The sequence below is a fragment of the Necator americanus genome, chromosome V (genome assembly GCF_031761385.1).
Source record: "Necator americanus strain Aroian chromosome V, whole genome shotgun sequence".
Lineage (NCBI taxonomy): Eukaryota > Metazoa > Nematoda > Chromadorea > Rhabditida > Ancylostomatidae > Necator > Necator americanus.
In genome coordinates this window covers 20,831,884-20,857,130 of record NC_087375.1, presented here as the reverse complement: position 1 = coordinate 20,857,130, position 25,247 = coordinate 20,831,884, and the positions used below count along the sequence as shown (strand labels likewise).

Below are 25,247 nucleotides of genomic sequence, written 5' to 3'. Positions count from 1 at the left end.
ATATTCAAAGTCCATACTCCAAACCCTATCTTTTCCGTCAATTCTGTGATATGGTGCCTTCGAGGAGATTATCAGATTTAGTTCTGAAGGTTCTTTAGTCATTTTTCTGGAATAACGAATTGAAAAGTTCGAGAAGATCGAACTAATTTAAGGCTAGAGAAAATCAAAGAAACTGGGAAGTGGATCCAATAAACTTTTAGAAAGGAATCAACCACGTTTCATTCTTGATGATTCGGTCATTCTGGCATCGATGCCTCCTTCATTGGCCACAAGCTGCGAATTACACCCAAATTGAAATTTATTTGAAATTTCCTTCACCTGCAAAATCTGCTGTCAGGATACATGACCTAATGACAGAATAATGAACATCAACTCAAATGACCGGAATGAACAATTGCTGAAGATGACATGTGTCATTCAGCAGCTATTTAGCTGTTCGCCACCGGTGAAGAGATAATTTGGCACGGTGAACACAAGAGGACGGTCGAAAACAGCGAGATCTGTTATTCAGGAGGGAACAAAATAAACAAAAATGTCAATAAGGAGCTTTAAAAAGATTGCTGAGGTACTGATTAGGGGCGTTTTAAATTCGTAATATTTAAATTCATAAGAAAATTAGCGGAATCAAGTAAACTTAGGCGATGACAAGCTAAGGGAGAGTATTCGTCAGATTATCCTCCTCTTCAAAATAGTACTTGTATTAATGGTTACGCATAGGTAAAACCACTCAGTTATAAGCTTTTATATGAGTTCCTCTTAGATCCACGTATTCCACGAAGAAAATCCTTCAGCATTGTGCTTTATGGCCACATGGAAGCATAAATCTCTCCTCAATGGACGCTGTCATTTAGCAATATACGTTCTACTTCTTTGTCCTCACTTTTCCGTGATTATAATAACTGTCGTAGAAATAAATAAAAAACTCATAACCATCATGCTATAGAATAACGGGCTTATTCTGTCGCGTGTGTTTGTGTATGTGTATGTACGTGTAGCGAAATCCCAGGAGAAAGCGTCGAATTGGTTTATCGGCGCCGCAAAGCGGTAAAATGGGGTGGACGGGTCCCATGGCGTCGAACAGGTGCGCCGGCATCGTAAAGCGGTAAAATCGGGTGAGACGGATCCAATTTATGTGCCAGTACTGAACAAAATTTCAAAAGCAGATAAACTATAAATCTATATAACAAAAGGAAATACAGGAAGAAAGAATTACAAAAAAAAACAAAAAGAATAAGAACAAACAAAAAGTTGCGGCCAGCATCGATCCGGATGACTACACGTACCAAAACTTGGCAAACTGCTAAGCGAACCGCTCGCAGGCAGTCTGGGAGCGTTTAAACCCCGTTGTTGCAGCGCGACCGCTCGTGTGAGTACACCGTACTTCATGTCGTTTTGATCCGACTATATGTAGGTGCAAAAACAAATTTGAATACTCTCCGAATATAGCACTGACGCCTTCAGGATGAGAACCAAGACTCCAAGAAACCAACTCCAAGAAATCATCACTTCAGTTAATCGTCATTTCATGACTTAAATTTAAAAAAGAAAACGAGGCAAGAGTCTTCAGAAAATAAGAGTTTATTTTACGAAAAATGACACTACATTGAATTTCTACTGATCAGTGAAGGCGCACGAAGCGTGCTCCAGAAGAAGCTTGATGTTTGGCGTTAGCCGGACGTTCAGGCTGTATGAGTAAGTTAGAATGGGTCCGTAAATAGCTGATGGGAACTGACAGCATTTCGAGTAGCGTTGCTCAATTCTATGGAATGACAGTGCTTGTTGATTGTTGATATCGATAAGCCACTTCTCTATTGAACACTTCAAATTTTAACAGGTTTTAAACAATCCAAAAATCTGAAAAAAAAAAACTTAAAGGCGTCACCCCACTAATTTTTCCCGCTGAAACCCGTACACTGGGGTGGTACGGGTTTCAGCGGGAAAATACCTTTGCAGGGTCGTAGAGAGTAGAGAGATAGGGTCGTGCAGGGTCGTGGGAAAGAGGGTGATTCCTTTCACCTCTCCCTGCATCAGTGTAAACGGAGGACCCCGAGCGCTGTTCCTTACGACGACTACTGTTTCAGTGCGCAACCATTGCCCCCCGCCCCGCCTGCAATTCGTCCGAATGGGTTTTCGACGCATTGCAACAGAACCCTTCGTAAGAAACAGCGTTCCGGGGTCGCCCGTTTACACTGATACAGAGAGATGAACGGAATCACCCTCACTCATGAACGGAATCCCCCACAATCTAAGACCTCGTATGGGCATTACCCGCCTGAAACCCGTACCACTCCGGATTCGTGGGGTGATGCCTTTAAGAGAGTTGAGTAATGTACTTCCCGGAGACTAAACTGTTCAAGTAATCTAGGCAAAAACAGAAAATGGCTAGAAAAGTAGCGATGTGTACATGGATCAGAATCCGTAAATTAATTGTATAACCTACCTTTTTCAACAAAAAAACAACCGCTTGGAGTTGAGTGGTCAAAAAACAGCTAGTTAACAGTTTTCAGCTTTTCAAAACCTACAACCTCGTTCTCTAGCCATGGCAAGCAACAAATTGATCTAAATGGAAAATAACTATCAAGTATCGATTTTTCAGGCATGATCAAGTAAGGTTGCCGGAATACAGTTATCGAATCGAAATAATTACGGACACGTTTCGTGGTCGTCCCAACGTTACAAGGACGTTTCGATGTAAAAAAAGTAAATTAGGAACGAAGGGGAGAAGATAGAACATAAAACGGAGGGACGCAGACAATAGACGGTCAACACGACTATGCACATGGAAGATTAGGTCATCCAGCAATGAAGTTCGCTGTCACAAGGAGTTATGTAAATTGCGAATTTGACAAGTGAAAATGTGCATGACATCGGGAAGTGCCATAATATAATGTCGTGCCAATGTACCAACTATAGCTGGAGCACGATAACTCTACTACTGTAGAGGGAACAATTCACAAATTTTATTTATTCAACTATTTCAGTCTCACGACCATTTCTATTTGGACAAGTAGGAAAGAACGAACTAGATAGTTTCAAAAGACGAGCCAAATTTGAAGATTTCAAGAGTTTTTTCCAGGAAGACAGTTACTTTCGTTTTTTTTTCTTTTGAGGTATTTAGGAGTAATGTGTAAAAAACTTCGAGCGGGGATTTTTAGAAACAAAAATAGCAACTAAAAAGGATATCGAAGTTTTTTCTGGAATGATATCCGAAACAGAGAGTGGGAAATCTGAGCGTCCGAGTTCGGGGCAAGAGAGCTTATTGCTTTCTTGATCATAGAAAAAATCCTTGAAAGTTATGAGCTATCAAATTCATTATTATACTTATTTTAGACCTACTTGTTGTCAGAAAAATGAGTTGCAAAGTCGATTTCGTAGATTCATAAAAAATACCAAAGGAAAAAAATGGGAAAGGCCCCATACTATTCCAAGAATAAATAAAGGACATTGAGAATAATTTTTAATACCCGTCCTAATCACATTAATAAATGGAGGCGTGGAATAAAAATAGCCGTTCGCCGAAAATTCAGAGTAAGACCTCCAAAGCTAAATCCTGAAAAGAAGTAAATAAATAGAAGAATTTGGTACGTGTCCAAAAAGTAAATAAAGTAGATATAAATATAAATGTAAGTATAAACACATGTGATATATAGATGATATAAAATATACAAGATTCATTGAATGATTCTCGGACGTTCGAAAAGTGAGGATGTGGGAAGGTATATACATTAGTCGAAAGCCGCTATCGTTGTCGCAGCTATAAAATAAATGAGTTCGCTAAGGGCAACAATAAAATGTTGAAACAGCAGCGACCACTTTCGTGGATCTTTAGGAGTCTTCCAGGGAAATGTGCAGAAAAGAATTTGCTGAAAATCGAGAACACAGTTTGGACCATTTCATCCATGAACATCTGACTGCGCCGTCAAGACTACACAGCGTCAGCCCGTGAGAGATGCTTCCAGGGATTAATACGGGTTCTCTGACTACAAACAAGTTTGGAGACATTGAAACACCAGTGTGACACTTCTACCACTTTGATTAATCGAATTAGCCTCCTATCTGATTCTGTTGAGATCTATGAAAATTGAGTAGGAGGCATTCCTTTGCATTTCGTCGTCTTACACTTCCGCAGGTCCAGCAGAAAAGTGTATGACACGATTTTTTTCGTTGGAAATTATTTTTTTTTACTTGAAGACGCTTGAAAAAAGCAAAAGTGATGGTGATTATTCTAAAGAATAGCTAAATAAACTAGTGCAACATAAAAATGTGATTTTTAACTTGCGCTTAACGGACTTCCCAACTCCTAGCTAACTTCCACTAGAAAAGTCAGAAGTTTAAGTAGGTGAGACAAGAATAATCCATAATCTTATTTTCATTTTGCACAAGGTAATTGCTAGGTAGCGTGAGCATTTATTAATGGAGGGAGACAGTTGGGTACACTGGCGGAGAGTGAGTGTATTGCAACATTTACCGATGATAAAACAAAGCAAAGGAAAAACCCAGGAAAAAGCATAGAAAAAAGCAATCCAACTGAAACAAAGGCGACCGATAGGCGACCAGAGCAGAGATGAAATGTGGATGTGCAGCCCGTTCGCAGACTAATCAACAAGCAGATGATTTATAAATAATAGAACGCAGTGAAGTACGGTAATAAAAAGCAGAGCATAAAAAAACGAATGGAAGAGGTCTGCATTCGTTGAAGATGGCCGAGAGTTGTCGCCGGCGCCTTTGTGAAGTCTGGTTGACATTTGCATAGGAGGCCATCTAGTTAGCGCGCTCAAGTCAAAAAAGCCAGGAAACACATGTGGGACGCAACAAGGCGCAATTCGCACGTACCTGCCACATTGTCGATTGCAAGAAAAACCGGGACGCAGCGATTTCGTAGCATTGATCATGTCGTAGCATAATTAGTTAGAAATTAACCAGTGAACCATGAGTTGTCTCGTGAACTACTTTTGCCCATGTCTTCCATTACGGAGACCTTCGGAGAAATAAACGTGTCATTTTGTGGTAATGATCTTCAGCAGAATCAATTTACTTTGTGATATTTACGATCGGAGGATATCCAGATTTCTAGAACTTTCTACCCTTTTGACACGTTTTGGATAATGAAGTTAGGTTCTAATTTACAGTCCTATAAATTGAAGAGTAGAAAAAAAGGGGAAAATGGAAAACAGTAACAGAGAAAGCGGAGTGCATCTTACAGTCGTGCCAAAACGACATGAATCACGAGTGTAGTTGCGGTGCATTTGCGTACGCACTCGAAATGGCGCAGTGGAGGCACCAGTTGGAACCGAGGAAGGACCGTCGCAAGCTGCAACGATGAGTGATCCCAGCAAGGGTTTCACCACGCTCCTAGCCCACCCTCCACCGAAGCGCCGAAGAGAGAAGCCGCGTACGCAATCGCGTACTTGCTTCGTGTCGTTTTGATCCTACTATAGAGATGCGGTTCTAGATTGTGGGATCTGGCGTGGTTTCGTTCACCTCTACCTGATCGTAGTAAAAAGCGGGGTGGTAACCGCTTCATAGGTTGGTGAAGAGAACTGATTAATCTTCGACCGCTCGCACGTGGATACGGTGCGTGCACAAGGGTGGTGCGTTGCAATTGAAACCGTCGTAAAAACCGTTTTTTAGTGGATGATAGGGAGAGATGAGTTGAGCCACCTCGGACCTCTCAATCCACGGCCACCTCTAGCTTTTCCCCGGGTTCCCTCACCAAGTCAGATTCACGGCATGTTGCCTTCATCTATGTTCATTTCCACGGTGAATCAATCTAAGCTTTTTTACCGGCAAAGTAGACCAGCGCAGTTGGGTTATGAACTGTGGTAACCTCTTGGTGCCTCATCTATGGCTTGCTAACGTTGAGTATACCAAATGAATAATTACAGCTTTTTGAGTTTGTTAAGTGACTTCGTTTTTGCTTAAGCTAAAATTATGAGTGATGACTGACTCATCTGATTTGAGTTTTATCGATTATTATAGACTTGTTAAAGGAACAAGTTTCTCTTCTTTCTGTTCATTCAATCTTAAAATACAGAAAACAGAAGTGAAACAGAAAAAACCGCACACTTCTGCTTTCTGTATTTACTGTACGACCCCATATGTAGTGGATTTACCTGACCAAATGTTTTTCAAGCGACGCAGTAGGGCTTTCGCTCGGCCACAACCCCAGCCCGAATCAAAGCTAGCGAGATCTCGCATCAGAAACATAATAAGTCAAGTTGTTCTGACCTGACTGTAGTAGAAGGCATGCATTAGTGAAATGAATATGTTTAATGAATATCCAGTGCTCACCTTACTGTCTATCGGTCTTTCCTCTTTGCTAAACGTTTCAATTATCCCATCACTAATCGCATACGTTATGTGTACTGTCTTCATGCCCTGTATGAAGGACAGCTCCAAACTAGAACTATCCAACTGGACTCGATTCATGCTTAGTCCGCATCCTCTTCACAGAAATCCTTGTTCGTCATGATGTTATTTATTTTCACTTTATTTGCGACTTTTTTTTCGCAAAAATTGATGTGAAAATACTGCCAATATATCAGCAATGACCATCTGTGTTTGTATGTTATTGCCGAAGGGATGAAATGTGGCTTTGTTCCGGGTTTGCTGAACTTACTGAAGTAATGCGTACTTAGGAACATGCGTTGCTCCAGGTTCTGACGAAGACACTCATATTAAAATGCTGGTGAAGCAATATTAACTCAGAAAAGCACTATTTTCCAACGGATATTCTACAATCTTTGTTGTTTATTCATTATATTTGTTGTTATTTTTACTTCATTTTATTGTTTTCTGGAACCGTAGTCAGAGTGAATCCTGGGTCTGTCCTGTTGTGTTGAATAATACCTTTCGCCTACTATTTTTTATTGCTGCACTGGATAGTCAGAATAAAAAAAAGACAGAACCAAATACAGCGTATTTCTATGGTCGCAGTTAGGTGTTCTGATGCTTTGCTCTTTTTAGGGAGATGACAGCAACCGTACGAGTTTCCGTACGTCTTTTTTGGAGAAATGAAATCACTCTCTCTCTGAGTTGTCTGCAAGAATAACACATTTTTTTTTGTACTTCAAACAAACACAACTACACAAAACAGATGGATAATAAGTTTCAAATTACACGGTTACCTGTTCACCACGAGATAAAGGAATGGATTAATTCCATTTGCTAAAGCCCAGAACAACGCACTTATGAATCGAGCATTTAAATCACAGTGAAATAAACGCACGTGGATAAATGACCAGTAAGCATAGGAGGAAGTATTATAAACTAGAATAAATGACGCCTGGAAAGTACTGCTGGAGTGGTGCTGGTGTAGTTGTTGGATTTACACTCTCTTTTCTTGTCAAGAGACATATGAAAACCAACCTGCAGTGTGACAACTTTGTCAAATCCAGCTCTTCGATCTTTCGCCTTAAAAACGCTTTATTGTTGCTTTCAAAATTTGAAATTATGCAGATTACTGCGTCCACTAAGAGAGTACCAACCCAATGTCAGGTTTATAAGTTTCTTTGCTATTTCTACAATGATACTTACTACTGAAAACCTACCTACCGTTAGAAGGAGAAACGCGATAATGGTAATATAGCAGATATTTCCAGTCAGTACGGCAAAGAACATTAGCGTGTCCTTGTATGTTATAAGAACTTTGACTGTTTCCTGATTTGAAGGTGCCAACCACATTAAGTAACGGGAATCGTAGAAGTTATCAACCTCAGGTAAGAGGAATAGAACCAAAATTGTTAGAAAAGACAATAGTATGCTTGCAAGGATCAGCTGAAAGTAGAAATGAAATCATAGTTGCGCAATATTCTTGAAGTTGCAGTAGGTTTCAGAATTTCTGTCCCTACAAGGTTGTTTGTTGTGAATGCCATCACTCACCTTTTCATTCGATTTTGAAAACAAGTGCTGTGAGAACCGATGGAATACGATAATAATCAGCCTATTTATATAAATAACCACAGTGACATAGAAAAGTGTTGCCATTGTTGAAAAATTGATACTGCCGAGCACCTTAAACAAATTATACTGACCTTTCTTTTCTACAGGATATTTTACTTGATTACTATCCCTTGGAATCGCTGTCGGTTTCTGATTATTGAAGTCAGTTTCGAGATCTTTCATCGAGCTCGTCTACCAATCGTGATGAGATAAAGAAATAAAAGTCATTGTCACATCAGTCATGTGGGATGGGATGCGCCAACGCGTTATACTGCAATTCGTAATCGCTGGGGTTTCGGAACACGTGTAAGCCTATACAATGACTTGCGGCGGCCAGCCGATAATCAAGTACAGTGTTTTTGTTCTCTTGTTCTCCCAGACAAGTCTTCTGCCGGAGTCTTCATCGACCCCGGAGGGATGGAGGGCCTGGTTTGCACTGGGGCGGTTTCGAACCTCGATCGTGTGGCTACAACGGACCTCTAACCGACTGCGCCACACCCACCCTCTAATTATGATAGAGTACCAGCAAACTTCGTTCATCGATCAACAATTGGTGCTGTTCGAGTGCCAGACAAATGTATATCAACGTTGAGGAGATTGCTGAAGCAAGAAAAGGGATAGTGACAAGATCCTTGCTGTTCAATTTCGCTGTCGCTGAAATCATGTGAAGAACAGATCCACAGTATTCTGCAGATATCAACTAAGCACCATTAGATCGTACCTTGACAAATCTCGAGGACACCAATGATTTGTTGCATTCCCGAGAGGACAGCAAAGATGAGGAACTGCAACAAAAATAAGGGTACGTCATAATTATAGCGAAGAGGTCTTCGGGAAGGCATCGACTGACTGACTGATCGACGCAAGTATGGTGCGTCAAGCCCGCGCCTTCTGGAGGGATTTCCTCAAAGAATCCACAGAGCGGTGAGGTATCCAGCAGCATTCTCCTTCTAAATCGACAAGTCGCTGTAGTCTATCGGATTCAAATCTGTAGGTAGGCTGACCACTCGTCAAAGTTGATGAAGTCGGGAAAGTTGGCCTTGCGTGAGTTCTGCACAATCCTTATCTTGTGAGCGGGAGCTTCATCCTGCTAGTACATCCAAGGGCGGTTTCCGAAGTGAGCATTAGCCCAGAGTAGCAATTAGTGCTTCTGAAGATACAGGCAGTTCTGTGCGCCACGTCAGGTCTCTGCGACTTTTTTCGGGTAGTTTTCTGAGATTGGTCGTAGTGGTCACAGACGCAGAGCGATTGTCTTCGGTACCTAGGTAGCGCACCTTGTAGCGTCTGATGGATCTATAAATAACACTTTGATGTACTCCAAGCACAGAAAAAAGCAGAACGTCCAAACAGAAGGTTAAATTGTCCACGCATACATTTTCGCTATAATTATGGCGCACCCTGTATACTATGACCTGGTCTTCACTCGACATGGTGACCAAATGTTTGTGGTCGACTCCCATCGATCAGGAAAGGGAAGGCGCCAGTCTATCTACCCGATTTTTTGTGCTGTCTCTGTGTATGTATCGGAGAATTGGGCAACAGTGGACATAATGATGACGTGCTCAACTGCAGAGAAAAGAAGCTGCTCAGGGATTGCTCGGCTAATTTCGGTACATATTTCGCAATGAAGATCTTTACGGGGAAGTCGTTCTCATGCAATGGTGGATGTAAAGTGAAAGGCAGCAACATCTTGCACTCGAAAGTGGCCGCAAAAATTAGTCTCTGCTCCTTCCGACGTGTTACGAGGAAATGAACAGACCGCCTTCTCCTTCCTGTCCTGAGGTATCTCTGTTAGTTGAGTTATTGTTCAAACCAAAAAAAGCCACCTAGACGAAAACGGGAATTTTAGGAACGTAGTGGTGAAAGTGGCCGTCGGTAGGCTAGCTATAGATTAGTGGGATATAAATTCAGTTTTTTCATTGCTTTGTTGAATATTAAAAAGGTTAGATAGAGCTATGGTCAAGAACAACACACAAGATGCAGATGAAGATATGTGCAATCTCGTTAGGCCATAACATGGCTAATACGATTAGGTCAAACAAGTCATTAATTGGTATCCGTCTATTTTTTTAAATATATTATTTATGTTTCGTTTGATTTCATCCACGTCAATAAAACCTAAATAGGTACCTTGTTCGGAATAAGTGGTAAAGTATATTGCGTTGTTGCAGATGTGGCTGTAATAAACCTGCTCATTAACAGTATACAATCGCAAAGTCCTAACACCGAGAGAAGACGATAAGCAAAATATTTCTTGAAGGGTGTAGATTGCATGGCCTAAGAGATTAAGGATATAAAACATTCAGGATGATTCAATCTTGAGAAATTAAAAAAAAAGTAAAGGAGCTCACAATTAGAACGGGAATATATACGCTAAGCAACACAACACTCAATATTAATGTAAATATACCATAGATATAACAGGTAGTCCCTTTACAAACTTCCATCTCCTAAAAAAGTAATTGTGAATTTCAAGGAGTTTCCGTCTTTCACAGCGAAAATTTCTTGAGAAAAATGTCTATAGTTGCGGTTGCTCAGTCTACGAAATATGCTGCACACTTGACGAGCATCCCGAATCGCCTATTGTCTGGTAGGGATTTTTTTTTGAGAATATTAACAGGCTATTGCAATCAATGCAATTAATTGCATTCCAAAAAACTCGAAAACTTATTTTATTTCCTACTTTTTATGTTGAAATCGTCGGTGTTGAGACTCAATCTAAACAAGCGTCATAGTCAAGGCACAAAGAATTACTTCATTGACGTTGGTAAATCAAAGTAGAGATCTTTCAGTAGAGTTTAGTTCCAATTTATCGACCCCAATAGATGGAAAGTATTGATGACCTGCAGTGGTTCAAGACTATCAACTGGGAATGCGCAGTGAGAATTCCTTAACACTGTGCTGCATTCAGCGATACTATTTACTTTGATTTCTTTTTTCTTGACGGCTTACATCCAATAGACTTGATAGACTCCAGATAAATAGGTATTGTAATTGTAGTGCACTGCTGCAAATCCTACCTCATGCCTCAGAGCGGCGCACTTGTGGCTCTCGTCGAGCAGGTATGGTGGCAAGTCTTCGTCTCGGCGGGTTCAACCATGCCACAAAGGTGTCCCGCTAGTAGCCCGGTCCTAGGGCCGACGCTACAGGCTAGCTAAGTGAGGAGGTAGTACGACGAATCCGGCGCTAGGCTGCTAGCTTGCTGGTGCGACAAGCCAATCGAGGACAACACTCCCGTCGCGTCATATTGCAAATGTCTACTATGTGTTCTTCAGAAGCTAGGGTGTCTCCGTCCGGCCAAAGAACTTAGTTTGCCATCGCCAACAACATCCGGTGCGCCTGGCAACATTTAACGTCGGGACGCTCACCGGAAGAAGTCCTGAAGACAGCCGCCAGACAATCTCCGAAAACGCCGTGTTGACGTATGTTCTGTACAAGAGACTCGCTGGGAAGGGCCCAAGTCAAGGGAATTAGGCGATGACTACAAACTCATCTATCACGGCACATCGAATCGCAATGGCGTTGGTGTCATATTGAACGAGGCGTTTAGAAACAGCCTCACAGCACTGGATCGACTATTGGAATGGCTGTAAAAGTAGACGCAGGAGAAGTGGAATTGCGTTTCATCTCTGCTTATGCGCCACAGGTGGGCTGTAGTGAAGAAGAGAAGGCGTGCTTTTGGGAAAATCTGGAGCAGTATGTTCAACTCCCGGAAAGCGAAGATCCAATCCCTGTTGTGCTATATCATGAAGGTTTTTGAGCGTGTCCTGTAAGTTTGTCTGAGAAGGAATGTCGACGCTTCACTCAACCGTGCGGCTTTGTGAAGGACTGCAGTACTGTAGATGCTATCCGTGCTCCGCATCCTCCTGGAGAAACATCAACAAAAGAACCGCTATGTGCATCTTGCTTTTCTTGATCTAGAGAGAGAGAGCTTTCGACCGTGTCCCACATGAGCTGTTATGAATGTCCATGAGGCTTCATAGAGTACTGGAAGAATATATGCCGTAGACGAAGCTGCTTCAAAGCCTACTAGCGTTCTACGGTGCTGCTGGAACAAGCAGGTCATTCCCTGTACAAGTAGGGGTTCATCAAGGTTCATCACTCTCACCCCTGCTGTTCATAGTGTGCATGGACGCCATAAAGAAGGGAATCCAGAAGCAGCGTCCGTGGACCCTAATCTCTAACGATGCTGGCGTCAGAGTCTCGAGATGATCTTTAAAAACGAGTAGAGTCTTGGCAGGATCGGTTGCAGCAACATGGATTGCGTCCCATGTATCAGTATATGTATCGGACCAAGGACAGAAGATGGTTCAATTCGCGTCGATGGCACTGAATTAAACAAAACAAGGTGGACTTTTCAAACAATTTTCCAAGTACATTAGATCCAAAATGGCTTCCACAGGCGACCTTGATCAATAAGGTCGAGCACGTATTACTGCGGCATAGATGGAATGGAAAATGACAACAGGCGTACTGTGCGATAAGAAAGCCCTGTTCAACTGAAGTCAAAAATCTACACGAAGTTGTGCGTCTTGTTGCCCTTTACGGATGCGAGTGCTGGTCGACCACGAAAGCTTTGGAAAGAGCGTTGCACGCTATGGAGATGCGGATGTAGAGGTGGACAATAGGTGCAACGCTAAAAGACAAAGTATCCAACGACACTGTACGCTCCATCTTTGGCGTCGTCCTGATAACTGAAAAGATGAAGGAGGGGCGACTGAGATAGTTTGGTCACGTTTTGCGGCGAGAAGAAAATTCTGTTGCCAAAACAGCTTTGCAACTCGATCCTTCAGGCGTGATGTCGCGCGGCAGAGCAAGGATTCGCTGGTTGGACGGTGTGAAGCTGGATATGATAGAAATGCGTTTATGTGCAGCTGATGCGCTGGATCGAACCAAACGGAAGATTATAAAGCAGAAAGGCGGACTTTACAACAACGCGGGACAAACGCTACGAAGAAGTAGAAGAAGAGTGGATTGCGCTCAGCATCTAGAGCTCTCGGCTTTATTAAGTAGTCGTTTTATCGGTTTTTTTTAAATTGCGCGTGTTCACGTTTGAATTTGAAATTTTGCCATTCTCTCGGATTTTGAAAGCATTTGAATGCATTCGAAAACCGCTGCTCTACCGCAGGCATCCGACATAGGGACCGTCATACTCCTATCCTTCGTTGGAGTGCGGGCCCCATGCGAAGACAATCCAGCATCTATTCCTTTGATCGTACTCTATGTGTACGTGATCTCATTTGTATTCTGTATATATTGTTGCAGACGTTGTGTAGATATCGTACCATTTTTACATTTCATTGTGTTGGAAGGCGACGTGGAGGAGGGCAGGGTAGTCCCGTGCTCTTGGAGAAGTCACGGCGAAGAAATAAGTCTTGTCCGGGCTCGACCGAAGACGCTAAGCGGCTGTTTTGTCTCAGCACAGCGTGAGACTCTTCGGATCCGTAGCAGTTCTCACCCACCGATGCCCGCCGCTCCTCACGTAGCGAATCCTTCATATTCTACTGTATTCACTCCTCTCATTAGGTTCTGCAAGAAACAGGCAAGACACAAGGATGAGATGAGTGACACAAGGTGAGTGCTACTTCCTATCTGTCACCATAACGCAAGAAAAAAACGCTCTTATTAAAACACGATTTCATTTTTGAAATTTACGTGTATAGAACGAGTAATTAGGAACTTCTGGAATACCTTCAAATCGCCTTGCTCAATGTGGACCCAAAAAGCTGAGTAAGTGTTAAGCATGCAAGGCTCTGCTGGAAATTTGCAGAAATAAAGCATTTCGAAACTTTTAGAGAATCGTAATCGTATCTGAAAGATATTATTCTATCAAAGATGTGCATGCAGTGAGACTAAGACAAAATCAGTAATAAATAGGTTAGAAGAAGGCAGAAGTAATGCTAGAATAATGCCTGCGAGAAGTGCCTTAATCAGAATATATATTGCAACAACTCTATCTTCTTTAAAAAATTTAAAGTATTTTCATTTAATTTCATTATTCAATATTTAATTGTCAACGAGGCAAACTTATGCTTCGCATTGCTTTCAATGGCCGTCTGTGCATGCAAAAAAGGAAGTTCTGTGAAAACCACAGAGAAAGACCGTCTTTGCGTTTTAATGTAGAAATCTACAAGTTTCGAGAAAGAGGAAAGGAAAGATTATATAAAGGATCATTATAGATGGTCCTAAAATGAAGTAAGACAATTTAGTTCTTCGTCGAAATTAAACAGTCTGAATCGAGGAATCCAAAGTCGCGGAGCACATTGGGCGTGTTCACAGTGATTTGATTAACCTCAGATAGATGTGATATCATGCTTATAAACATTGTGTGAATAACAGATATTTTTCTATTACTTTGAATAGCTTCTAACGAGATGTACTTCAGTGGAAGTGTGCAAAATAGGACTAGATACAGTACTGTGAGGTATGTTGAGCTTTCTGTAATTCTGAACAGCATTTAACGAGGCGCTGAAAATGCTTTACATACTTTTTATGAGTTTTATCGCGTTGAAAGGTCTAATTAAGAAACATTTTTCGTACATGTTGACGACAATGGAAGTTTTTATGTCTGCAGTCCATAAGCTAATGAAATTTTCACCCCAAAACTTTTTTAGGATTTCCTGGCTCAATTTATAAAATTAATTTCGCCCTGCAATTACATGTGTGCTTCGCGAATACTGTTACTATTTTCTGAAGCAATCTAACAGGTTCTCGACCGACGCAACTTCTGTGAAGAAGTAGTTCTTATTGCGTGAAACTGATGTCATATTCGTGACAAAAGAGAAAATCCCATATTTCACGTGAGCTTTCTAAGAAATGAAACCTCCGAGAAATCTATATTTTTCTGGTTTATTGTCATTGTTAAAGGGATCATTCGCATGCTTGCATAGAAACAGATATCACTGTCTGGTTGTCGTCGATGTTATGAGAAACCTGAGTGAAATAAGTGAAGGAGAATGTCGAATTTAGAAAAACAACACGCTTTGTATACGTTTTCCTATGAAATGAAATAGTATACTAATGGTATCTCTCTACAACAAATAAGCGAGCTTATGCCAAAACAACGAAACAGGAGCGCGGCTCTACTTTCCGTCGTATTACAATGTTCACTCTCAGTCTAGATTGTCTCTGAAAACATCAGGCAGATGAGCCATTGAGGGCCCGATGATGCAAGCCAAGAAAGTCAAGAACAACGTCGTAAAAGTGATTGGGACGAGTTAACGTCATCCGTATCATGACTGAGGAGAGGCACCGTTCCCAACGACAATGACAGAGTAGGGCGAATGGTAGAGCAATGGGTGTGAAAGTGAAGAGCAGAATGTGGTCAAAGTACAAAATCAACGCTGCCGTCGATTCAGGTTCATGCGGAATCGACGGCAGCGTTGATTTTGTACGTTGACATGGCCGTGGAAGCTATGAAGACCAAGCCCTCCCTACTCAGTGCGTACCAAAATATCCAGCTCTCGAGAACGTGATGCAAGGATAAAAATGGAATAACATAAGAGTGAAAGTCAGAGCCTGACCATCATTGCTCCGCTGATGACATCGTCCTATAACATCTAGCATCATCGAGGTGGAACGAATTCTGGCTGAATTTGATGAAACAAGTAGAAAACTTCCTCTCCAGTTGAACTAGACAAAGCGATTATAAGGAAGAAGGTCTAACGGGAAGCATGGTAATCACCGTTGTTAGTAATTTCCTAAAATCATCTGTGTGGTTTTAATCTCTTTGAGAGATTTCATTCACCTAGAAGGATGAATCCACGTTAGTGAGTACTTCATAGTAAATGCTCCTTTTTCACGTAAAAAACACTACCGCATGCTGAAGACTCCGATGACGTTAGCACGTAAGAGTACACACCGTAAACTCCATTCTGAGATTATTAGGAAGAGCGTGAGGAAAAAAATCATTTTGAACTCGATAACTGATTGAATTACCTGTAGTTGTGTTGTATAATGTTGTTAAGTCCATTACATGGTAGTAACGTCTTATCTAGGACTTTCGTATGAGACACTCAGCCATTGTTTATAAAAACAAATTATAGAAAAAGCTCCTCTGACGAGATTTTAACAATGCTTCATTCGGCTTCCAAGCATTTAAAAAGTATTGTTTTGTACTTGGATGGGCAAGGACTTTCCCTTTTTCTTTGCAGCAGGGTGAAGAACAATGGAAAATTGATTCGGCGGGAGAAATATCGCGAAACAACTTCGCTTCAGAGAAAAGAAATCGTGACTTCAAAATAGTAAATATAGTAACGAAATACAGCACCAAACAGTTGCAATTAGATCCATTTGTGTGGTAGTTTGGAGATTGATGACACAGATTCAAATTATTCAATTGGCTACACGCAGCAGAAGGAACAATACTCTCAAATGTATGGATTATACTAGCGGTGGATCAAATTGTTGGAAACGTAGTACTAATTGAACAAAGAAAAGAAAAAGATCAGTGTGAAAAAAAGAAAAAAAAAGAAAAAGAAAAAGATCAGTTTTGTGTTGCGGGAAGTTCCAGTATTTGAATAATGAGTAGTAATAACGAACAATGAGTATCGTTAAACACATCTAAGGTATATGTTCCATCCAATTTTTGGAGCATAAAATGATTTTTTTGAAGTTACTGTCCATGGACCTGTCTAAGAGGAGCTTTTTGTATTTCTTGCATCAGGTTTTGCTTCTTTTCCTGTTTTTTTTATCATGTTCTGCACTTTTTCTTTAGACATAATATTCATCCAGGTGTTATTACTAAAATTTGTCAAATGTTAAGTGTTTCGAGAACTAAAAAGATATCGAGAAGTTTCCTAAAAGTGCTCCGACCAGAGAAAACTACTGTAAGGATTGATATTCAAGATTCCTAGAGGGGGTTCACAGCAATCTACAACTAAGCAAATTCAAATAGAACTTTAAACGAATTTTTAAAGATTTCTGTGTGTCTCTCAGGACCACCCGAAGTCGTTCACATACTTGCAGACTATTTGGTGGAAGAGCAAACAAGAAACCGTTCTCTTCGTAAAGAAAAAGATGAACCGAGCAGTATCTGAAAAAGACGCATCCGGACCGGATCAGTATTAAATGAATTAGGATTTATTGGTAGCAGAAGTATGATATTAAGGGTTGAATTATTTGTTGGCTGAGCATCGAGCGTTACTGTGTGTCCACCGCATTAACAACACAAACTTCGGCTAACTGGCTCACCCCGCTCACTCCATCGTTGCACTCTTATACTCGACGTCACAGACAGACACAGTGCAAGTGCATACATACACCGCATATCACACCTTATGTATACATCTATTTATTGTTTACATGGCAATCCATGTGTTTACGAATGGAGAATACAACGAACAAATATCGCGAGTAACACCAGCAAAAGAATAGCAATGAGTACATACATATGTCACTGAATACAAGTGAAAAAATATATACACCACATTCAAGGAAAAATGGATAAGATTGCCTATTCCATGTGTCTTATTGGTTTTGCGACAGACGAAGAATGGACGTATAATATAAGTACTGGTAGAAACACGAGTTGTACCAGTGCTAGATGAGCGGAGCGAGGAGCGCGCCCAACAGAGAGCTGCAGAAGCCGACTGTGACCGCGTCTGGCGACCCGTTCAGATAGGAGAAGGCATTGAAGAAAGTGGCCTGATAGCGCAAGGGACGATATCGCAGTTATTCCACCATTTGCTGGATTTTACAGTTAGAAACAGAAAACCAAGTTCCACAGAAGTGGCCTTTTTTCCATCTAAGAATTATAGTTAAGCTCAATCGGTTAGCTTCACGTTCGCAGATCGAGCTACTCTCAAACAAAATGATTGAGATCGAATTGAGGCAAGTTAAGTGGAAAAAAGGTCTGTCGAACGATTGCTGTTGTTACTGTACCTGTTCAGTGTGATAGGATAAAATGACTATCTTCTTCAATCTCCACAAACTTTTCAATGTTTCGGCACTTTTATTTGCACGTGTAAATGCCTGACGTTGAGTTTTGAGAAGATTTCTCTCGGGCTTTTTCGTAAATTATAGGGTTTCCCTACTCCACTTTGGGAATATCGTTCATGGATAGATGACTATCGGAATAAAGGCATTAAAAGAACATCAGCAAAACGGAGGTGGATGTTAGAAAAGCAGTACATTTCATGAGTAAAGGCTTTTTTTAAAGTTTCTAAGAAGGAAGTATAAACTTCTAATCATTTAAGGAATAACCCCATACATTGGTAAATGAGAGCATTTTTTTTGAGAAGACATTCCACGGAAAAAAAACATTTACCTCTTGCTAAGAGAGCTTTTCGCTTGGAAAAGCTCCACTAGGTAGTGAGGTCAAGCGACAGGCCATGTATAAAGAGTTGAAAAAGTAATTGTGCGTGAAAAAGACATACTTTAAAGGCATCACCCCAATAATCTGGGGTAATCTGGAGTATTCTTATATGGGACAGTAGATTATGGAGAGGGGATGATTCCGTCCATTTCTTCCTAATTGCCGTAAAAAAAAGCGCGGACAAAGCTGGCGCGCTCCAATCGAACTCGCTGTAGAGGATGGTGCACCGGAGCGCTCGAAGCCGTATCTTCCAGGCCGTTTTTTTACGGCAATTAGGAAGAAATGGACGGAACCCCTCCCCCTCTCCTTAATCTACGATCCCATATACGAATACTCCACCTGAAATCTGTAAAACCTCAGATTCGTGGGGTGATGTCTTTAAGGATATGCGCACTGCTGGGCGTGCTCCGGTTTGTGCTTCGTTTGCTTTGAAAAAAGGGTCTGAAGTGATAAGTTCAAAAAAGTGCAAAACCGTCTGAACGTGTTCATGCCGTCGTGATTTTCTCAATAGATGAAAGATAATTTTTTTCGTTAACCAATTCCTTCGATATGTGGAAACAGGATTGACATCATTTCGAAATTGTATGGGTTCTTGAACGCGCATTTTGTATGTAGTAGAATGATTTGAGAAGTTAATGTATCAAGCCAATGTCGCCAAACTTGTAGACAATTCTGGCTGGGATCGACCTGTCGACGGAAAAACGAAAGACTTCATCAGACGGTGACGAGCTAACGTTGGCGCGGACATTGTTTAAATGCATCACCTCACGAATCTGGGGTGGTATGGGCTTAGGGCGGGTAATACCTATACGGGGTCGTAAATTGTGGGCCCCGGAACTGTTTCTTACGACGGCTTTTGTTGCAATGCGCAACCTTTGGGTCTTCCCCCTCCTGCGATTCGTCCGAGTGGATTTTCTACGAATCGTAGGAAAGGGCGAGCGCAATGCAATAGAGGACATCGTAAAGAACCGCATCCGAAGCTGACTGTTCACATTGATACAGGGAGAGATGAACAGAATCAATCTCCAAGTCCTCTCTTCTTGAAACCTCGGCATTCGATAGTGTATTTATGCTTTCTTGTTATGCCAACGAGGTTTAGGTGAAACCTTTTTATTGGCCTGACGTTTCGACAAACTCGTCTTTTTCAAAGGCCTGAAAATGGTTTGAGGTCTCTGATACCATGCATATCCCGTCAAACTCTTCCTCTTTCCTCGCCAACCTCTGATATTGTTCCAAGTACACCACGCAAGACTTTAAAAGGAAAACAACTGACCAGTTTCACCGACTAGCGGGCTTGGTAAACCACCGCGTTCTTAAAGGCTGTCGCCAAGGCGAATGAGATCTACGCGCTGTGCAGTATCCTTAAGTACTGGTGTGTGGATAACGTTAAGGAACTGCATGTGGGACAATCTTATAGCTCACAGAGTGTTACGAACGGCAAGAAGTCATTGGTAATTGATAAGCACTCACTTTTGTTATTCATGGACGGATTCCTGACGGAAATCCAGAATGCTTCCAATGCCTTCCTAGCGGATATTCCTTTCGCAATCACCGGTCTTACCGAATGGACAAACCACGCAACATTCTGACACGCATTGCCTATCGTAAAATCTATTGCGAACTAACTGTCGCTTGATGCTGTCGTTTGGGATGTTCACCAACACAACATCATCTTGCAGCTGTGCTCGCAAAAGAGTCCGGTGTATAGCAGCAGTTAAGGAGTCAGAGACGAAGGGGATGCACAAAGTAATTCTACCTTCACGTGGGATCCTCTGTGTGTACTGTGTTGTTCGCAGTTCGAGATTGGGTGATAGATTTCAATCTCGAGTAACCTTTGAACCAGCTATGCTTGTGGCTAGTTTTAGTGATTCTTCCCGTTCTCTATCCCCTGTGCACATTGCTGTTGCTGTTCTGACCATATTTCGGATAATTGCCTTTTTCATGCCATTAGGATGGGCTGACTTTGCATTTATCAGTATGTTTTTCGAGCTTTCCTTGCGATACTATTTCACACTTGCAATGCTATTGTGTAGTTTTATTTGAACATTTAAATAAGGCAGCTAACCATCTTTTGGTTGTTCTCGAGTGAGTTTTATGTACTACGATCGTTCATTCAGAATTCTAAAGCATTCGTCCATTTCGGATTGCGTTGATATTATATATATATATATATATATATATATATCCCGTTATATATTATATATATATATATATAAAATATATATAACGGGACACTGCGTATCTCGGTGAACGACAAGGGAGGAGAGTTTGTGGTTATGCCACAAACACTAGATCGAGAAATAACGGAACGGCATTTAATGGATAATAGTATTTATTGCCGAGTTACAGAAAAAGAGTTTACTGCACAATATAAACGTCTGAACCATGTTTGGACGACGGTAAGGCTGCAGGGATTGACGAAAGATTCCTGAGCAGGTTAAAAGTAGAAGCACCGAACTGCCCCGTTTTTAACAGCCTGATTAAAACGCATAAGCTTTCAAGTAACGACCTACGCTCAATGTCAGCGGAGACATATAAAATAAGGCCAATAATAAGTTATGTAGGAGGACCAACAGACCGTATCTCTTGGTTTCTAAATAGAATTGTGAGTCAACTACTACCAAAAGTGTCTTCTCATCTATCAAGCAGTTCACAATTCCTTGAACGTCTTAAAAATGCCAGATTCGAACAAAATTTTGTCATGGAGTCAGTTGACGTGACGTCTTTGTACACGTTCAAACAAACAGGCGTTACAAGCGGTATCTGAAATGTTAGATAGACACGAAACATTTGGTCTAAGCAAGCAACGCATAATGATCCTGATGAACGAATGCCTCCGGTGCAATATTTTTAAATGGTCAGGAAAATATTTCTCTCCAATAAGAGGACTTGCTATGGGCAAAAGGCTCGCTCCAGTTCTTGCCGTTTGCTTTATGAGCAGAATAGAACAACCAGTGATAGAACGTCTTCCAAAGATGTACTGCCGTTATATCGATTATCGCTTCATTATAACATCAACGCAATCCGAAATGGACGAATGCATTAGAAGTCTGAATGAACGATCGCAGTACATAAAACTCACTCGAGAACAACCAAAAGATCGTTGGCTGCCTTATTTGAATGCTCAGATAAAACTACACAATGGCATTGCAAGTGTGAAATGTTATCGCAAGGAACGCTCGAAAAACATACTGACAAATGCAAAGTCAGCCCATCCTAATGGCATGAAAAAGGCAATTATCCGAAATATGGTCAGAACAGCAACAGCAATGTGCACAGGGGATAGAGAACGGGAAGAATCACTAAAACTAGCCACAAGCATAGCTAGTTCAAACGGTTACTCGAGATTGAAATCTATCACCCAATCTCGAACTGCGAACAACACAGTGAGGATCCCACGTGAAGGTAGAATTCCTTTGTGCATCATCCTCCGTCTCTGACTCCTTAACTGCTGCTATACACCGGACTCTTTTGCGAGCACAGCTGCAAGATGATGTTGTGTTGGTGAACATCCCGAACGACAGCATCAAACGACAGTTAGTTCGCAATAGATTCTACGATAGGCAATGCGGGTCAGAAAGTTACGTGGTTTGTCCATTCGGTAGGGACGGTGATTGCGCGAACATGGGACTTATTTACCAAATAGAAAGCCTAACGTGCAACGCCATTTATATTGGAGAAACTGGAAGGATGCTGTACGTGCGTATCAAGGAACATTTACCTGATAAAAGGCGAGGGAGTTCGATGACACCGTTAGGGCGCCACAAATATGATAAGCATGATGGAAAAGAGTTTGAAGTGATATGTACGATATTAGCGCACGCGAAAGAAATATCTGCTAGGAAGGCTATGGAAGCATTCTTTATTCCCGTCAGGAATCCGTCCATGAATAACAAAAATGAGTGCTTATCAATTACCAATGACTTCTTGCCGTTCGTAACACTCTGTGAGCTATAAGATTGTCCCACATGCAGTTCCTTAACGTTATCCACACACCAGTACTTAAGGATACTGCACAGCGCGTAGATCTCATTCGCCTTGGCGACAGCCTTTAAGAACGCGGTGGTTTACCAAGCCCGCTAGTCGGTGAAACTGGTTAGTTGTTTTCCTTTTAAAGTCTTGCGTGGTGTACTTGGAACAATATCAGAGGTTGGCGAGGAAAGAGGAAGAGTTTGACGGGATATGCATGGTATCAGAGACCTCAAACCATTTTCAGGCCTTTGAAAAAGACGAGTTTGTCGAAACGTCAGGCCAATAAAAAAGTTTTACCTAAAACTCGTTGGCATAACAAGAGAACATAAATGAACAGAATCACCTTCTTCCCAACAATTTACGACTCCGTATAGGTATTACCCGCCTGGAACCCATACCACCCCAGATTCGTGAAGTGATGCCTCTAATTCCCTGCTTCTGCGTTACTATCGCAGAAATATACTTGAAAAAGTATTATACACTAATTTTTCTATTACCTATACCTTGATCTTTTTCATGTGTCGATGCAAGGGAAAAGCAGTGGGATGGGTCAGGTGTCGTTAAAATGGTGAATAGCAGGACATGCAGAGTCCTCCAAGTTTTCAATCAGTACTCGTATCAGCTAGCATCAATTGGTGGTCAGCTTCAATTGATAGTCTGCTCAATAGTAGTATCAATACTGTATTGAGCAGACTACCAATTGAAGCTTAATTGATGGGCGTCAACTGAATCCATATGTTGGTAAAGTGTTGCACTTTCTCCACTCAGAACCTATGAATCTCCTCTACCTCTACGTACTGCCAAAAAGGCTACAAATTATTTAAAATTCATGAGAGCGCCGCCGAAAAAGCAAGTATCGCTGCATAAATTAGGATCATCACTGCTGCTTAAGGCTAGATCATCATCAGGATATTTGGTCATATATGTTGTGAAACGAATTCAAATTATTAATAATAACAAAAGACGACCTACAGTTCTTTCTGCATGACAACATAGATAATTTTCATTTCTAGCTACAGCATTCCCGAAAATTAATACTCCATATTATCCTTCGAAAAGTCTTCTAATCTAGTGTCCAATGAATTACATTTATTCAACTCGGTGCTACCCAGCGGATACAGAAGCCCAATGTTCTTTCTGAGGGAGAATGAATCTTGAAGGTAAAGCAGTATCGAATTAGACAGGGTTCTTTCAGGGTAGGAACTGTAAACGGGACTTTAAATAGCAAAGATAGCTGCTATTTATTTTCCAATTCCCAGCGTTTAAAAAGGCGACTTAGGAAAGCTGGCTACCATCACTTGCTACACTCTAACTATCATTTTGAAGAGTAATTCAAAACTTTGAACTAAAAAAAAATAAAATTTAATCGTTCTGCAGCGTTTTATATTCTTTTCATATGCACAATGGAATTTTCCTCCACAACTGCTTACCGCCTCATAGTCGCGTGGAAGTGCCTTCGGCGTCGATGTACGATGCACAGAATTCTCGGAATCGGAATTCTAGCCAACCTGTCATACAAGCTAACCATGGCATGCTATTTATTATTTGGAAACTTCTATCTACTCCTGAAGCATATACACCGTCTCGCTATCCTTCACACCGGGCCCTGCCGTCTCAGATGTGAGACGGTATGACGACCAGTGGGACGCGTTCGCTAGGTTGTTCAGGGCATTTTTGATTCTACAGGGTGGTCCACAAGCAGTGTGATGGGCTATGGAAAACTCAGGAATGCGGTGATTTCTTGGGCCGAAGAAAACACTAGGGACATTGACTGGCCCTTCTAGCGAGATAAGGCGGCATCCCACGACACAAAGATGACACTGGAGTCGTGTGAGACCAACCCACCGGATTTCTGGACGAAGGTGTCGAACTGGCGCAATCTCAATCCTTTGGATTTTGCTGTCTGGTCGATTCTAGAGCGCAAAGGTTGCTCTTTTAAGCATAAGCCCCTGGATTTGCAGAAAAGAACCCCGGAGAAGACATTTGGCATGGAAAATGATCGCGCGCACTCTCAGGAATTTTCTCAAGAAAATGGACGTTGTGATCCCAAAGAGAAGTCCTTCTGCATATTCATTGTCGATGACTTCAGCATAAAACTAGGGAAGGTGACAGAAGAGGAATACAGGAAAGTTTGGATTAGGGAACCGGAATGAAACGACAAGCGTCTCTCCGAGCTTCTGTCCGCCATTCGCTATTTTCATAGAGATACCCACTCTATGGAAAAAGAGCACCGTAAACATGGGAATCGTACAACTGCGTGACTCCTGCGAAGATCGAGCACGATTTGCTAACCAACGGTGGTGTCCGCAGGAAGTCTTGGCAGTACTGATCACTGCCTTCTTTGCGAAAAAATACGACTCAGCCACAGGAGATGAAAAAGCATCTGCGATTGGAACGAAGGAGGAAAGAAGTTTTATACGACTGTAGCATACCTGATAACATATTCCAAGGCGACTGGCCAATCAGGGAGGACACAAACGTGTACTACGCTCTGCCGTTTAGAAGACTACGAATCTGTGCTGAACCTGCCTCATAGCTCATAGCTGCGCACGACAAACTTGGATCGAATTTCAAATACCACCAAGTAATTGTTGAAAAAGAGAGGTGCCTGATCCAAAGGTATCCCACGGTCAGGCGTTCAGTAACAAACAGTAGCTGCGATGAATAAATTACGATGGAAAAAAAGAAACTTTGCAGAATTGTCATCCGAAATATAGGCAAAAGAAAATTCTGGAAGTAGCATTCTGGAAACAGATATCAGTAAGGCATTCACCAGGAACAGATTGTTGCATATATGACCTTTGTTAACGTTTACTGCAATAGTTGCAGCAAAGATGAGCTTAAAGGCTCGCCTTCCAACGTTCACCTCGTCATGTGAACTCATCTGCTGCTCATGTGTAGTCGATTCCTTTCATCGGAAACTAACAACTGATTGGAATTAACGTAGTCTGTAGAGGTGTTAATCATGAAAGAAACGTATTTGCATATCTTAAGAATACGTCTCATATTTGCACAAGGC

At 41.5% G+C, this 25,247-nt stretch overlaps 4 protein-coding genes across 5 annotated transcripts; 2 read left to right on the top strand and 2 right to left on the bottom strand.

The window, feature by feature from the left end:
• Window positions 1–1,611: 1,611 nt before the first annotated feature.
• RB195_014627 (uncharacterized protein) lies at window positions 1,612–10,215 on the bottom strand (the record flags this gene model as incomplete). Of its 2 annotated transcripts, XM_064204977.1 has the most annotated exons (9): window positions 1,612–1,818; window positions 6,292–6,400; window positions 7,128–7,285; window positions 7,369–7,413; window positions 7,555–7,776; window positions 7,882–8,013; window positions 8,465–8,595; window positions 8,663–8,726; window positions 8,792–8,884. In XM_064204977.1, 9 exons carry the CDS (start codon window positions 8,882–8,884, stop codon window positions 1,612–1,614), a joined length of 1,161 nt encoding a protein of 386 aa, XP_064060859.1. The 2 variants fall into 2 exon arrangements, with proteins under 2 accessions (XP_064060859.1, XP_064060858.1); XM_064204978.1 differs by lacking the exons at window positions 1,612–1,818; window positions 6,292–6,400; window positions 8,465–8,595; window positions 8,663–8,726; window positions 8,792–8,884 and adding exons at window positions 6,937–7,039; window positions 10,072–10,215.
• Window positions 10,216–13,238: 3,023 nt separating this feature from the next.
• Window positions 13,239–13,439, bottom strand: RB195_014626 (uncharacterized protein; the record flags this gene model as incomplete). Its single annotated transcript, XM_064204976.1, has 1 exon — window positions 13,239–13,439. The coding sequence occupies one exon, from the start codon at window positions 13,437–13,439 to the stop codon at window positions 13,239–13,241; it is 201 nt and encodes a 66-aa protein (XP_064060857.1).
• Window positions 13,440–21,150: 7,711 nt separating this feature from the next.
• RB195_014625 (uncharacterized protein) lies at window positions 21,151–21,696 on the top strand (the record flags this gene model as incomplete). The annotated part of the gene is made up of 1 exon (XM_064204975.1): window positions 21,151–21,696. The coding sequence occupies one exon, from the start codon at window positions 21,151–21,153 to the stop codon at window positions 21,694–21,696; it is 546 nt and encodes a 181-aa protein (XP_064060856.1).
• Window positions 21,697–24,042: 2,346 nt separating this feature from the next.
• On the top strand, window positions 24,043–24,381 carry RB195_014624 (uncharacterized protein; the record flags this gene model as incomplete). The annotated part of the gene is made up of 1 exon (XM_064204974.1): window positions 24,043–24,381. The coding sequence occupies one exon, from the start codon at window positions 24,043–24,045 to the stop codon at window positions 24,379–24,381; it is 339 nt and encodes a 112-aa protein (XP_064060855.1).
• Between the last annotated feature and the right edge of the window lie 866 nt (window positions 24,382–25,247).